This window comes from Lactuca serriola, chromosome 3 (genome assembly GCF_051521515.1).
Source record: "Lactuca serriola cultivar US96UC23 chromosome 3, Lser_US96UC23_V15, whole genome shotgun sequence".
Classification (NCBI taxonomy): domain Eukaryota; kingdom Viridiplantae; phylum Streptophyta; class Magnoliopsida; order Asterales; family Asteraceae; genus Lactuca; species Lactuca serriola.
Window position 1 is genome coordinate 100,169,462 of NC_136410.1, and position 14,841 is coordinate 100,184,302.

General features: G+C 30.7%; 2 protein-coding genes across 4 annotated transcripts; one reads left to right on the forward strand and one right to left on the reverse strand.

The window, feature by feature from the left end:
* The first annotated feature begins 674 nt into the window (after window positions 1–674).
* Window positions 675–3,920, forward strand: LOC145092952 (butanoate--CoA ligase AAE1-like). The gene is made up of 2 exons (XM_079030959.1): window positions 675–1,128; window positions 2,324–3,920. Exons 1-2 carry the CDS (start codon window positions 754–756, stop codon window positions 3,749–3,751), a joined length of 1,803 nt encoding a protein of 600 aa, XP_078887085.1. The 5' UTR covers window positions 675–753; the 3' UTR covers window positions 3,752–3,920.
* Window positions 3,921–5,195: 1,275 nt separating this feature from the next.
* LOC145092953 (protein DETOXIFICATION 45, chloroplastic-like) lies at window positions 5,196–11,509 on the reverse strand. Of its 3 annotated transcripts, none has more exons than XM_079030960.1 (15): window positions 11,363–11,509; window positions 10,840–11,171; window positions 10,585–10,712; window positions 9,696–9,839; window positions 9,497–9,621; window positions 9,279–9,414; window positions 8,875–8,971; window positions 8,684–8,784; window positions 7,843–8,006; window positions 7,686–7,757; window positions 7,469–7,585; window positions 7,172–7,267; window positions 6,974–7,095; window positions 6,695–6,749; window positions 5,196–5,555 (listed from the first exon to the last, which is right to left on the reverse strand). In XM_079030960.1, the coding sequence occupies exons 2-15, from the start codon at window positions 11,115–11,117 to the stop codon at window positions 5,532–5,534; spliced, it is 1,659 nt and encodes a 552-aa protein (XP_078887086.1). In that variant the 5' UTR covers window positions 11,118–11,171; window positions 11,363–11,509; the 3' UTR covers window positions 5,196–5,531. The 3 variants fall into 3 exon arrangements, with proteins under 3 accessions (XP_078887086.1, XP_078887087.1, XP_078887088.1); XM_079030961.1 differs by having other exon boundaries at window positions 11,282–11,473; XM_079030962.1 differs by lacking the exon at window positions 11,363–11,509 and adding an exon at window positions 11,238–11,334.
* Between the last annotated feature and the right edge of the window lie 3,332 nt (window positions 11,510–14,841).

Genomic DNA, 14,841 nt, shown 5'->3' on the forward strand with positions numbered 1-14,841 from the left:
CTAATGGTTGTTGGGGTCAAATATAAAATTATTATATATTTGATATGTATGGTATGAGGTATTTCGGAGAACTTGCTAAAGTTAGAATAAATATCTAATAAAGAAATACTATAATGGCCAATGGTAATAATATTTTATTATCAAACAAATATCTTATACTTTTATCTAATTGATTATTATAAAAATATTATTATTTCACGTTTATACATACATGTAATAACTCTTTTTTCTAAAAAAAATTATATTTTAAAAGCTTGACATCGTAAAACTAAATAACTAAACGATGCAAAAGTGTTTGGTTTCAATCTTCATTTACAAATGCAAAATAAAATTACTTGTATATACATTGTGTAGATATAAACACATTATGTATTAATATTAATATTAAGTTAAAACAAAACTAATAACAAATAAATAACAGTATAGAAATTAAGTAAATAAGTAATTAAATAAAACTAATAATTAATAATAATATAGATATTAATTAAATAATTAATAAAGAAAAACTTATATTAGGTTTGATTGACTAGTTCGGAAACCATGTAATCAAAACCTCGGTTTTTTTAACACCACCCAAAAAGAAAATGTAAAAAATGGTATAATTCATTAAAAAAAATCAAGATTGAATGTGTCAACTACATGAGTACCCCCGGGTTGTCCAACTTATCCATCTATAATAACAAGAGTACAAATTCATTCTCCTCATCGTGATTTGACCCCCAAACCTCGTTCCTGAAAGTCCCCACAATCACCATGTACAAAATCCTAAATAAGTCAAAGCCATGGCTCCTCCGTCGTCCAACTCCGGCGACATCAATCCAATTTCAAACAAATCCTACTCATCTTCATCGTCACCGGTCTCGTCAATACTCCCAATTGTCTCAGTTGTCTGAACCCACCGATGATTTGCAGCAGGAATCATGGAGATCGTTTGAAGGACTGGTCCGGTGCTCGGCAAACTATGTTCCACTTACACCAATTAGCTTCTTGGAGAGATCGGCGGATGTTTACAGAGACCGGACCTCTGTGATTTATGGATCTCTGAGGTATACATGGGAAGAAACACACAGAAGGTGTGTGAAGCTCGCATCTGCTCTAACTCAGTTGGGGATTTCTCGTGGTGACGTTGTAAGTTTTTCACCGGAATCCATTTGCATATTTTTGATTCTCAATCTAAACAAAATGAACTAAATGATTTTTTTTTTTTTGATAAATGAAGTTATCGGTTAAAATGAATCTAATTAGCATCTAATAATGATCATTAAAAAGACATTTATTAAGAGCTAGATTTATAGAATAATCCAGATGAATCAATTTAGCATCTAATAACGATTAAAATGAATCTAACAAGAGTTAGATTTTAAGAATTATCCAAAATTCACATTGAAAAGGCATTTTAAGTCGTCGAAATGCCGAATCGTTGAAAGTAGGTATTTGATCATTTTCTCGTTAATGAAATGTATTTCTAATAATCTTGCATCTCCTAGTTTTTTTTATTAATTATTTGTTATTATTATCGTCATAATAATAATTTTCAGTTTATTGTGATTAGTAATAGTATTTAGTGCTTATGATATCACTTTGTGATTTATTATTATTATTATTATTATTATTATTATTATCCAACCAATAAACTAAAACTACGATTAAGTTGCTTTAGTTTATATTTTAGGATAAAATTTATAAATGGGAAATAAAATCAATATGTTGTAATACAGACACAATCCATTTTTCTAATTAAAAAGTTACTTTTATACACCAAATTTTATCTTCTAAAATATACAACATTAGAGATTCTATTTATGTATGATTTTAATATATACCACGTTTTTCTATATCGTTGGACTTTTCTTAGTTTACATGATATTTTCTTCTTTTTTCATATTATTATATAGCCGATAAATATAAAAATCAATAAAACAACAGTGGTCATAATTTCATAAATACAAAACAAATGCCGTTTCGATCCAAAATAAAATATTCACGGAATACCAATACAGTTTCAACCAAAAGTCATTATTATATTAATTAAAAATAACAATATATTATATAATAAGTTTTTTTTTTTGAAGAAAAATCTGAGTTATGAAAAATTATTTTCTTGCTCGATTTAAAAGTTAACAATAAACGTAATAACATGAGAACGATAACATTTTTCGTGATGCTCAATAAAATATGCAATTATTTTAGAAACGATTCAATATCATATTTACAAATAAAATTAATTAAAAAATAAAATAAAAGGTATAATCTACAATTTGATATAACTAAACCGGGTTCGATGAAAATTTAATATTACTTTATTATATTATCGCCACCACAGGTATCGACGTTAGCACCAAATGTTCCGGCGATGCAAGAACTCCATTTCGCTGTTCCGATGGCCGGAGCAATCCTCTGCACTCTCAACACCCGCCACGATTCCACCATGCTCGCAACTCTTCTCACCCACTCCGAGACCAAAATCCTCGTTGTAGATCATCAACTACTCAACATTGCTTTGCCTGCGATCAATCTTCTCAAAAACCCACCTCTCCTTGTTATCATCTCCGACGACCACCTGCCGCCGCCGTCTGACCTAACCACCACCGCTTACGAATACGAAAGCCTAGTAGAGGGTGGAGTTACCGGATTCTCTGTAGTCCGACCAACAGACGAATGGGATCCAATCAGTGTAAATTACACTTCAGGAACGACGTCCAGACCTAAAGGGGTGGTTTATCACCACCGTGGTGCGTATCTCAACTCAATCGCCACCGTGTTCATGCACGGAATGGGAGCAATGCCGACCTACCTTTGGTCTGTACCTATGTTTCATTGCAACGGATGGTGCCTCGCCTGGGGGCTGGCGGCCGTCGGCGGAACCAACATATGCCTCCGGCGGTGTGACCCTAAAGACATATTCGACAACATTGATCTCCACAAGGTAACACATATGGGAGGAGCTCCGACGGTTCTGAACATGATAATCAACTGTCCTGAAGCTGACCGGAAACCTCTCCCACACAAGGTCGATATTATGACCGGCGGTGCACCGCCGCCTCCGCTAATCCTCTCAAAAATGGAGGAGTTAGGGTTTCGTGTTTCTCATTTGTATGGTTTAACGGAGACATTCGGTCCGGGGACGTCGTGTTCATGGAAGCCGGAATGGGATTTATTGCCGGTGGAAGAACGGCTTAAGCTGAAAACACGACAAGGAGTGAGGCATCTAGGGTTGGAGGGAGTAGACGTGAAAGATCCGGTGACTATGGAAAGCGTAAAATCTGATGGGAAATCGATGGGGGAGATTATGTTTCAGGGGAATACAATAATGAGCGGATACTTGAAGGACAAGAAAGCAACGGAAGAGGCGTTTTCCGGCGGGTGGTTCCGGAGTGGTGATTTGGCTGTTAAACATCCAGACGGGTATATTGAAGTTAAGGATCGGTCGAAGGATATTATCATATCGGGAGGAGAAAACATAAGCACGGTGGAGGTTGAAACCGTGATTTACAGTCACCCGGCGGTGCTGGAGGTGGCGGTGGTGGCACGACCGGACGATCACTGGGGGCAAACGCCGTGTGCGTTTGTGAAATTGAAGGACGGGTTTAATGTCGCCGGAGAGGATATAATTAAGTATTGTCGTGATCGGATGCCGCGTTATATGGCGCCGAAAACCGTCATTTTTGAAGAGTTGCCGAGAACGTCGACCGGAAAAGTGCAGAAGTTTTTGCTCAAGGAAAAAGCAAAAGCTCTTGGAAGTATTTCTTGAGATGCACAAAGTACAACCCTGTGAAGCTGTTGTGTGTTGTCAGATGTACACGTGTTTTGTAAATGAATGGGTAATTGATTAAAAGGAGGTGAGAGTTTATTTAAAAGGAAAATTAAATATGTAATTTTAAATATTGAAATATTAAAATTAAAATGGTTTTGTTTTGTCATTTAAATTTAAACAAATAATTTAGATAAATAAGTTAGGATAGTAATAAGGTTTTAGTTTAAGAAATTTAAAATTTAAAGGAAAATTTATTAATAAAATTGATATGTATTTATTATCATATTTAAACTATATGAAATTTAATAAAATGGAAAACAAAAACCATAAAATGACATGTGGAATAAAACTAGTTTAAAATAGACACAAAATGAATAAAAGTATGATATATGATAAAACAGATATTTATTTATTAAAATAGATTTGATAAAATAAAAAAACAACAATGTTTTCAACAATTCACAAGAAAAATATTGCATTTCTATATAAATATTTTCAAGTCTAGTCCCAAAATATTTTCTTTTATAATTTTGGCCTTCATTTAGATTTATTTGAGATTTTTGTAATGTTTCTACTCTATATCCCAAATAAATTAGAATAATTTAAAAAAACAAAAAAGTAAACTATACCTAAAGATCATAAATAATTATTTTACTTGGAACGTTGACAAAAAATTTACTAGAATTTTAAAAAGGATCTAAAATTATATTCATATTTTCAGTTTGTTATCATTCAGTTATGCAGGTTTTCTTTTGCCTATCCATAGATTCCATAGCTTTTACCAATTTATATAAGGGAAAACTTTATAAAAACCCAATATATTTTTATCAAGGTCTTAAAAAACAATTATATATATATATATATATATATATATATATATATATATATATATATATATATATATTAAAACTCTTATATTTTTTAAAATGTATCATTTAAGGCATCGAGTTTGATAAATCCTAGATAGCCAAAAATATTAAGTAATCGATTTTCAACGTTTTGATTGTTACAATTCATTAGATTAAAAAATTTCAAAATATTATGAGGGTTTAAATGCACTAAAAAAATAACATGATGATTTTTTTAATTATTTCATGAAAACAAATGGTTTTTTCTGAGATCGGAAAACCTTAAATAAAAATTTCAAAAAATATAAGGGTTTTGGTGCATTAAAAAATAATTTAGTGGTTTTTTATATAACAAAACAAATCTATTACCAGCTTATTTTGGTAACAAATGAACAATAACTATATAAATTGGCATCTTATCAATATATTTTTGTTACACAAATAAATCCTTAATGTTATTTATGTCCCAATAAGCCTTGAATAAAAGTAGACTTTTTTAGCTATGCATAAACAAAATAAAATTATAAAAAACAAAACCTTCAAATAACATTGCAAATAATGGTCAAATAATAATTGTTTGACTGATTCAAAAATAAAAACAAAATGTCAATTGTGGTCCATAATACTATAGCAATCTTTTGGTAAATTGTAATAGTTTAATAAACTATTTATTCAAATTACAACCCTTTTGATATATAAAACTCCAAAATAATATCATAGTCAAATTTCTAGAAACAATCAAGCTGTACATAGCGACAAAACATCATGGCCTTTATAGCAGGCCACCCACTTGAGCAGAAACAAAATAAGCCTTCCAGATGGCCATTTTTATGTCTTAACCCATTCAGAACTTTTAGCACAAATGTTGTTAAGACCAAATCTTAATGTGAAATTAATTGGCAAGTTTTGTAGATGGAGCCATGTCTTCATTAGGTTTGTTGTGGAACAGCAATCTACAAAAAAATAAATAAATAAATAAACGAAGAACAAAGATGGTGTAAATATATTTTAATATAGGAAACTATATATAAATGTTTGTTTCTACCAAATATGCTCCCAAATAGTCAACTTTCCTATTGTGGAGCTTTTTCAAGAACAAAGTTTTTTTTTTTTTTTTTTTTTGAAATATGCGTTTACAAGTTCAAATTTGAAGCTTTTTTGATTCACGTTTTACGTGTCATTTATTCAGTCTGATTTGTTAGTTAAATAGATAAACTAGAATAATAAATTAAAATACAAATTATAAATTTAAAGAAACAAAAAAACAATTTATGTAAATATAAATATAAATTCAACAAGCAACGTTTGTTTTTTTTATTGAACTTAATGTGAAACAGATATTAAAAAATTATAAACTTCCTAAAAAGAAAATATAAGCCGTATTTTTTTATTCTATATTAATGTAAATCCTTCATGATAAATGAAAATAGTTTTGCCACTTGTCATCTTCTAGTATTAAAATAGTTAAACTTAAATAAAACTTCAAAGTATATTCATTTTAAGAAAATAACAAATTTTCACAATAATTCTAAATAATATAGAATTATTAATATCTGTTGTTATTGTTATATTTCTATAGTTAATACTAGGTATAAAACCCGTATATTAAACCGGTTGATTAAAAAAAATAAAAGATATAAATATAAATAATAAGTATTTTTTAAAATAAAATTTTGAAATAAGAAATGAACAAAATATACTAATTGCAATTTATTATAATATTTATTACATTTGATACTTTACATATATAATTATAAAATTATGTGACTTTTTAATTTTAAAATTTGAAAAAAAAAACCATAAACTGACAAGTGGATATTATTTATTTAAAAAATATCACAAAATGACAAGTGTCAAAACTCATTAGAGATTGACATGTGACAAAATTATCTTCATTTATTATATATATATATATATATATATATATATATATATATATATATATATATATATATATATATAGTTATTTTAATTTCTTGAGTTAGTGCTGATGTGGCATAAAAATAAGTACGAAAAAATTAAAATAAAATTTAGAAATATTAAAAATTTGTAATTACTATAATATATGTAATCATGTGTCTAATCAACTAACCTCGGTTGCAGGGATCGCCTGCAAGAACCACCATGGACCATTTTTATCTGCTAACCTGCAAAAACAATAACGTAAATCTCTCATTGGTTTCTCGAATAAAACTAAATGGTCTTTTGCTCAATGATATTTTTTGTGAATTCAATCAATTTATTGTATTGGTTTATTGATTTATTAAAAAAGAAAGTTGTGTCATGTCATGTCATGTATGTGGGATTGAAAATTTAAAATTCAAAATTCAAAATTGAAAGAACACAATAAGCATATTATCCGGCTTATTACCTTATATACCCTGCAACCGCACGCATTCCCATGAACAATGTCAAGCCAGCCCAAACTCCCGCAAGACCAAAAACCGAAGGTGCATAGAGTAGAAACACGGATGACATTGCTCCCACCAACATCTAAGCAAAAGGGTAAATTGGTCATTTACTCACATTTAGACAGTAAAGAAAAAGAAAAAGGGTCCTTGGTCTTTACCATGGAGCATGCTGCATACGAGAAATCTGAAACTCCGTAATGAAGACCATCATAGATATAAGCAAGAGCAGTGATGGGTTGACTCGCACTCACAAACTATAAAAAACAAAAAATGAAATGTAAAGTCATTGATTATGATTAGACATTAATAGTACATTAAGCCTGCAATTTTTGTTTCATTGACATCAGTCTCAGTCTCAGTGTCAGTCTCCATACAATGCATAACACAGTACAACCTGTTCTGTTCTGTCCTGTTGAATCCTGTTGAAACGAGGCGTAAAAGGTATGAGTACTTACCAGTACACCGGATCTAACAATGGATAGAACTTCTGCATCATTGGTGAACAATTTGGCTAAAGTACCAAAAGACAAACCCAATATTATGGCTAAACTAACTCCAGTTATTAATCCAGTCTGCAATAGAAAAAAAAAAAAAAAAAAAAAAAAGCAAAACATTTCAAAAATCAATGAAAAAACTCCATGTTGTTTGTTATTAAGAGTGAAAAAATTGAACCTTTAGAGCATAAAATGTTATCTCTTTAACTCTGCTGTAGTTTCGTTTTGAGAAAGAAGTTGCAATCAAAGCCTGAAAAAATTACATATATATTGTCACACCCGTGAATATTACATATTTCTACATGAATATTACATATAATTAATTAATTAATTACCTGACCAGCTGAAGCTTGGGCATCTGCAAGGAGAGATGAAGATAACCATACTTGTAAGCATATTTGATGAGCAGCCATGGCAATTGGCCCTTGCCTTGCAGCCATTGATGTACTCAAAGTCACTGTAGCAACAGCAGCTAGAGTTCTCCCAAGCAAAAAACCACCTGAATATATATAAAACCTAAATGGTCAGAATTAGACAAGCTTTCTAGGAATATTTTTTATGATTGAGGATAAAAAGGGCATCCACATCTTTTGCATATACGAGAGATTGAAAGAAAGTCCACGTCCCACCTTTTTAGGTGGGACAAAAAGGTGCAACTTTTGTCCTATTGACATTTGACATCGGTCACTAGGACAAAGATCTACAACTTTTGTCGCATCGACAAAAGTTGTAGATCCTGTCCCACCTTTTTGTGTGGGACAAAAAAGTGCAACTTTTGTCCTATTGACATCGGTTACTAGGACAAATATCTGCAACTTTTGTCGATTGCAGATCATGTCCCACCTTTTTGTGTGGGACAAAAAAGTGCAAGTTTTGTCCTATTGACATCGGTGACCAGGACAAAGATCTACAACTTTTGTCACATCGACAAAAGTTGCAGATCCTGTCCTACTTTTTTATGTGGGACAAAATAATTGCAACGTTTGTCATTTTGACATCCTGTCTCACATTTTTGGGTGAGACAAAAAGTTGCAATTTATCCTACTGGATGGGACAAAATCGTAACTCGTGTCCTATTATCATGAGTCTCAATCCAATAAATGTCAAACTCACTATAAATTGTTTTGTTGTGTGTAACAAATGGGGCATAGGATTTTCAATGGATGAAAAACGTACCGGATTTCAGATAACCTTCGAAATGTAAATCCTCCATTTTGGGTAGTTTCAACACCGTTTTCTTATTAAGGTACCATATCATTGCAATGGTCACAATATATCTATATAAATAAAGTAAACATTAAAAAAAAAAAAAAAAAAAGAGTAAAATAAATTTATGTCAAAAGTGATTTGGCCATAGAAGCACGTACTGTGAAGTGATGGTGGAAATCGCAGCACCAGTGACACCCAACCCAAAAACATACATGAGAATGGGAAAGAAGAATACAGCAGCTAAATTTCCTATTCCTGCACATTTTTTGTATATGCATGAGTAAATACTAAATAGTTGTCTCTTTTTGACTTAATGGACTTAATGGGTTAATCCAGTAATTGGGTAGATTTTTCAAAGTACAAAATAAAGTTTTAAACCGTTATATTTCTTGCATTTAAGATTTAACCCTTTACCTTTTTCCTTCCATTTCCTCAAATTTGTTGTAATTATCACAAATACATTTAAACTATTGGCATTGTAAGTCTTTTTTGCCAGGTGTCTTATTTCAAAATCACTTTTGAATAAAACTTTATTCACATAACAACTTAAACAAATCTTTACCTAGACAAAATACAGGAGTTTTTGTGTCCTTAAATCCACGAAAGACGCCTTGAATAGCAAGTGAAAGAACAACAGCAGGAGCACCAAGTGCTCTAAGCTTTAGAAACCGTTGTGCAGGAATACGCATAGGTGAAGCCTAGTTAACCAATCAATATATCAAAGGGTTATTTACGTAAATTCACAATAAACTTTGTAATAACTAATAAGTATCAACTTACAGATGATATGCCCATCAAATTGAGAAAAGTTCCAGCTCCAAAGTACAATGCTGCAGCCTCAATTATACCGATTCCAACAGATAAAACTAATGCGGTAGATACCGAGGGTAATTGTCGTCTTTTTTCTGTTTAAATGGTTACAATTTAATCTTTTTTTTTCTTTTTATGATAAGATTGGTATGTTTTTAAAAGGGTATACCTGAATCTGATTCACTTTGTGAATACTTAGCTATGTCTTCAGCCACAAATGAAGTTGCAACACTAAGTAGGGGAATGTTGAACACCTTTGATACAATATTGAAAATTGATATGGAAACACCAGCTGATGCCAATTCCAAAGCACCTTAAAGTGGAATTGGGTATAGAATTTAGAATCTATTAAGTAAAATATCAAATGAGTAACAAAAGTGGAAAGTTTATGAAGGAGATATTAGGATGTATGATCTAAATACTTGTAAATTATCTATGGTTGTCATTTACTTAATCCAGTAAGTTATATATGGGTGTTTCTTTTTTACTTAATTTAGAAAGAACATGAGAGAGAGAGAAGGGCCAATTTGGCATTTCCCATGTATACTTTCAAATGCTTTGAAAGATTTACAAACCAAACAAGATTTTACAAAAAATGGATTTCAGTTTCACTCCAATCCTACAATCCAAATGCCGCCTAAATCTATCCCCCTTAAGTCCCTAATCTTTTTATATTTTACAAATTTACCCTCAATTAGGGGACATTTGGTTCACAAAAATGTTTATGAAAGGAACCAAAGATATCAATGAAATTGGAATATGAAGGACTTGTAATTTGTCAAGGTTTGTTTGGCAGAAATGGAATAATAAAAACTGAATAATTTTAAAATTTTCACTCATAATCAAACTTTTTATATTTATTTATTCCAATTTATATATCACGAGGGTTTTTTGGTCTTTTAATGAAAAAGGTTGGAAGTATCATCTAAATACTCATAAATTAGCTAAATAGCTAACATAGTAAACCAGTTCTATAATCATCATTCAAACAAACCCAAAAAATAAAATCAACCCCATAAATTCTTAATAATTATGTAACAAAAAAAATAAAAAATTACCTAATCTACCAATATAAGCTGTCTCCATAAGTTGTGCCAAAGGTTCGACAGCTTGCCCTGCAATAGCAGGCAATGCAAGCAATACAAGCTCTGTTTGCACACTTGGAGGCGAAGTCCCCACCGATTCACTAATCAACAAAAAAAATTGTAAAGCGAAAACAAAAATCAAGATTACACATTTCGAATCACTTATATATAACTTCAAAATAACTCAATAAGCAACTAAAGAGATGATCGGTGATTCAAGAATCTTACATTGGTTCATCGATTGACCCATTTACGAGCCTCTCTCGAGTTTCGTCTAATCTTTCGTCCAAATTAGAAGCATTATGATCGTAATCTAAAGCTTCTCGATCACTAATCAACCCACAATTCCTAATTACATTGTCGAATCTTAATCTCCTACTCTTAATCCCAGTTCGAATTACACCAAGGTTTTGTATTTGTAACTGGGTATCGAAATGCCTCCTGATTGCTCTTTTTTCGCTTATCACACCAGCTATTCCACAGCTCAATGCACCAGCAACCGCCATTTTTGCCCTAACTTTGAGCTTTCGAGGCTAAAATAAGACTACTCAATTCAATATCTGCAAAAGAAGTAGCAGAATGAGGTCATTACTTCATAACACAAAAGCTGGAAATAAAACCCTTACAGAATCTTTATTTTTCATTCATGAATCATTCAGTGCAGCAGTACCTTTTCAACTTTTCGTGGTTGAAGATTTTGAAAAGACATAAAAGATTAGAAATTTATGATATTTAATGCAAGAAAGATTACCTGGGGTTGTTGAATGCGAAGGTATATGAATGATTTTGTGTGGGAATTTGGTGTGCGAAATGGGTAGTTGGGAGATTGAGAAGAGAGTAGCAGACATGAAATCCGAGAATCAAACAAAATTGGGGTGGGGTCTACAATGTAAAATTAATCGAATTTAATTTAGAACCATGTATACAAGAAATTTTATAAGCGTATTTAACTATTAAATATTGGTCACCACGTGATGATATATTGGTATGTAAATATTTTATATTATAGCCGACTAGTGACACGGATCTTGGGTGTTTGTTTCACTTTTGAGTTTTTAAAACTAAAATTCACACTTTTGATGTTATGAAAAGAAAGATTTCAAAGTGTTAGTTTTGGTTTTCTTTTGTATTTATACCGTTTTGGTGCAACTAGGTCAAACTAGGTCAAATTATGTATTTTATAAGGTTGAATTTGGTGCATAATGTATTAAAAAAAGTTGAATAATAGTTAACTAACTTAAAATATCATTTTATATCAACATTTTAAAACGTAGAAGTGTAAAAATAATTAGCTATTTTTTGTAACAATTGCAAATCTTTTAAGTTTATGTTTAACGTTTTAGTTGAAAAACTATATTTTCGCTTAGGATGTATTATCAATAAGTTATTTCAAGTATTTATCAAAAGCTATTTTATAAGTTATTTTTATGGTTTTACAAACCAAAACAAAGGCATAAATGAAAATACGGATATTTTTTATAAAATCAAAAACTTTTTTATTTTGACACTTTCTCTCTTTGCTCCCAAGGGTGAGCTACATATGCAATTTTCATTTTTTTTTAAGTTGCTAGGTTAATAATTGGGACTTATTGTGTTAAAAGTCTTAAGGATCAAATATACGTTAAGATTATTTTAAGATACTTAGGTTGTGTTTGGCGCGCCACAGCTAGCTGATAAGCTAGTTTATTTTTCGAACTTTTTTATGTTGTCGTGTTTGGTAAGCCAAAAAGTGGCTTATAAGCTAGCTTTTTGAAAAGCTACTTGAACTAGCTTTTTAGGAGTTTTTCAAAATTTTTTCAAATACACCCATTAATTAATTATAGAAACACATACTCTTAAATGTCATTTTATTTATTTTTATATATTTCAGCTAGTTTTACCAAACCTTATTTTTTATCAGTTAGTTTTTCAGCTATCAGCTAGCTTTTTATTTAACAGATAGCTTTTCAACTATCAGCTAGTTTTTCAGTTAGTACGCCAAACATAGCCTTAGGAGTGGTTATTGTTATCGTGTAGGTTGATGTGTTGTCAAGATTTTATCAAATGCTTAATTTGTCTAAGATAAGTTTCATATATATTATGAAAACTAAGATGCAAGTTAAGATATGTTTTTACTTTTTAGTGACACTTATAAATCTAATTCATATATATGTGTTTAGCTTGTTTATATCTTGTGGTAGTATTGTATATTTTTCTATGACATATTTAAAATTTGAAAGCCTTACGAAAATATATCTTACGTTTTTTTTTGGAACATCATATATCTTACGATCGTTTTTGAACATAGAATAGAACTTACATGTGGGACAGTGTAAAATGTTTTATTGGTAACAATTGTTGAAAACATAGCCAATTTTTAAATCATGTGCTAGTTGGAAATTTATTCAGAGATAAATGAAGACGTTTATAGAGTAGTTATGTCAAGTATTCATAGACACAGTAGAATTAATATGTGTGATGAGTCAATATGGATATATATTACATGAAAATGGAATATAGTTTCCAATAAAGACAGGTTGTTATTATTGAATGACGTGTGGAAAGTGTTTTACATGTTTATATATCTATAAGCATGAAAATTGGCATCAATAGTTTTTATTGTTTATGACGAGTGTTGATAGTTAAACGATAAAGTTGCTACGTATTCATGCATAACACGTATATCATGTAAAGAATAATTAAATTGAAAGTAAAAAAAGGAGATTACTAATAATCACAAAATAAATACAGAAATTGTTTGACCAATGGAGCAAGCTAGTACAAACTACAAAGTATAGGGTATCTTAAGGTTTGGTGGGTCACTTGATCTACCCATTTTTTTTCTCTATATAACAAGGTATGTACAATTAAAATCGGTGACCTATCTTAATTAATTTGAATGAACTACCCTATCTTAGTATTTTAGAAAATAAGAGAGATGATGCTACGTTATAGTCAAGATTGTCGACACCCCTGATTTTGGATTTTTTTTGTGATTATATGAAAGTTTTTATATGGACGCCTATAAAAAGCAATAAGGACACCCGTTGTGAACCAAAAAAAGAAACCGATAATGTTAATCTTTCAAAATTAACAAAATTTCTATATGGCTACCCACATTTTAGGAGGATACAGTCATACAAATAATGTTAATCTTTCAAAATTACAAAATTTAAAATAAAATAAGTTCACACAAAGGGAAGAATAAAAGGAGATTGAAAAATGAAAAAACCCCAAAAACAAAATTTACAAAAAAATTTAGGTCATCGGAAGATGTTCGCCGTCCTCAACATCTGTCTGTCGGTGCTAAGTTTTGTCGCCGGTAGCATCACTTAGGTCGGCCAATCTTCGCTTATTTCCATCGATTATTTGTTGTCTCTTAGTTGCTTTAACGGTTCTGTCCGCCTTCACCCACCTCCGTCGATTCATTGTGAATTAATGTCGGCCGGAGATCAATCGGACGCTTACTTCTCCACTTTGTCCGATGGCTAGCCTCATTTATCTTCATGTATCAGGTTTCACTTTTTTACTTTGTCATCTAGAAGTAATTTATATATAAAGATATCCAAATAAGTATAAAGCAACACGTCAATGTCTAGTAGCCTAGTCTAGAAAATATAAAGTATAATAGATGTACTAAGCACCGGTTTGAATATAACTAGACTAGAAGGTAATTTATCTTTTGAGTATAATGTAATCGATTTTACTCATTTTAGTTGGAGGTTCTTTTTTTTTTTTTCAATCTTTCCAACATTTTTTTAATGATTGGTAATTTTTTTAGGTTATAATTATATACCATATACAAACTTTGATCAAAGATTTTAGAATAGTCCTAATAATTTATTTGTTTATTAATTACTAAATCTTCATTCGTTTATTGTTTTTATGATGTTTATTTTTTATTTCTCATGTTAAAGTTAATAATTTAATATTACATTTGTCTTATATAGTATTTTTGATTCCAAACGCATAACTTTTTGACTAGTTTATTTTTATATCTAATTCAAGTCGGTTCACTTGTGAGTTTAAATCTTATATTCACCGCTGCAAAAAATTATATGTATAAATCTGGTTTTTATAGTCCATACTTTATATTTTAATAGTCCAATCCAATAGTGAACCATGTGGTTTTACGTTCTAGACTCGCCACGGCTACAAAGTACAAACCAAGCAATGAGTTTATATGTACAATCCACAACTATGGACTGAACTAGAGGTGGGAAAAAACTGGTTCATGAACCGAAATCAGAG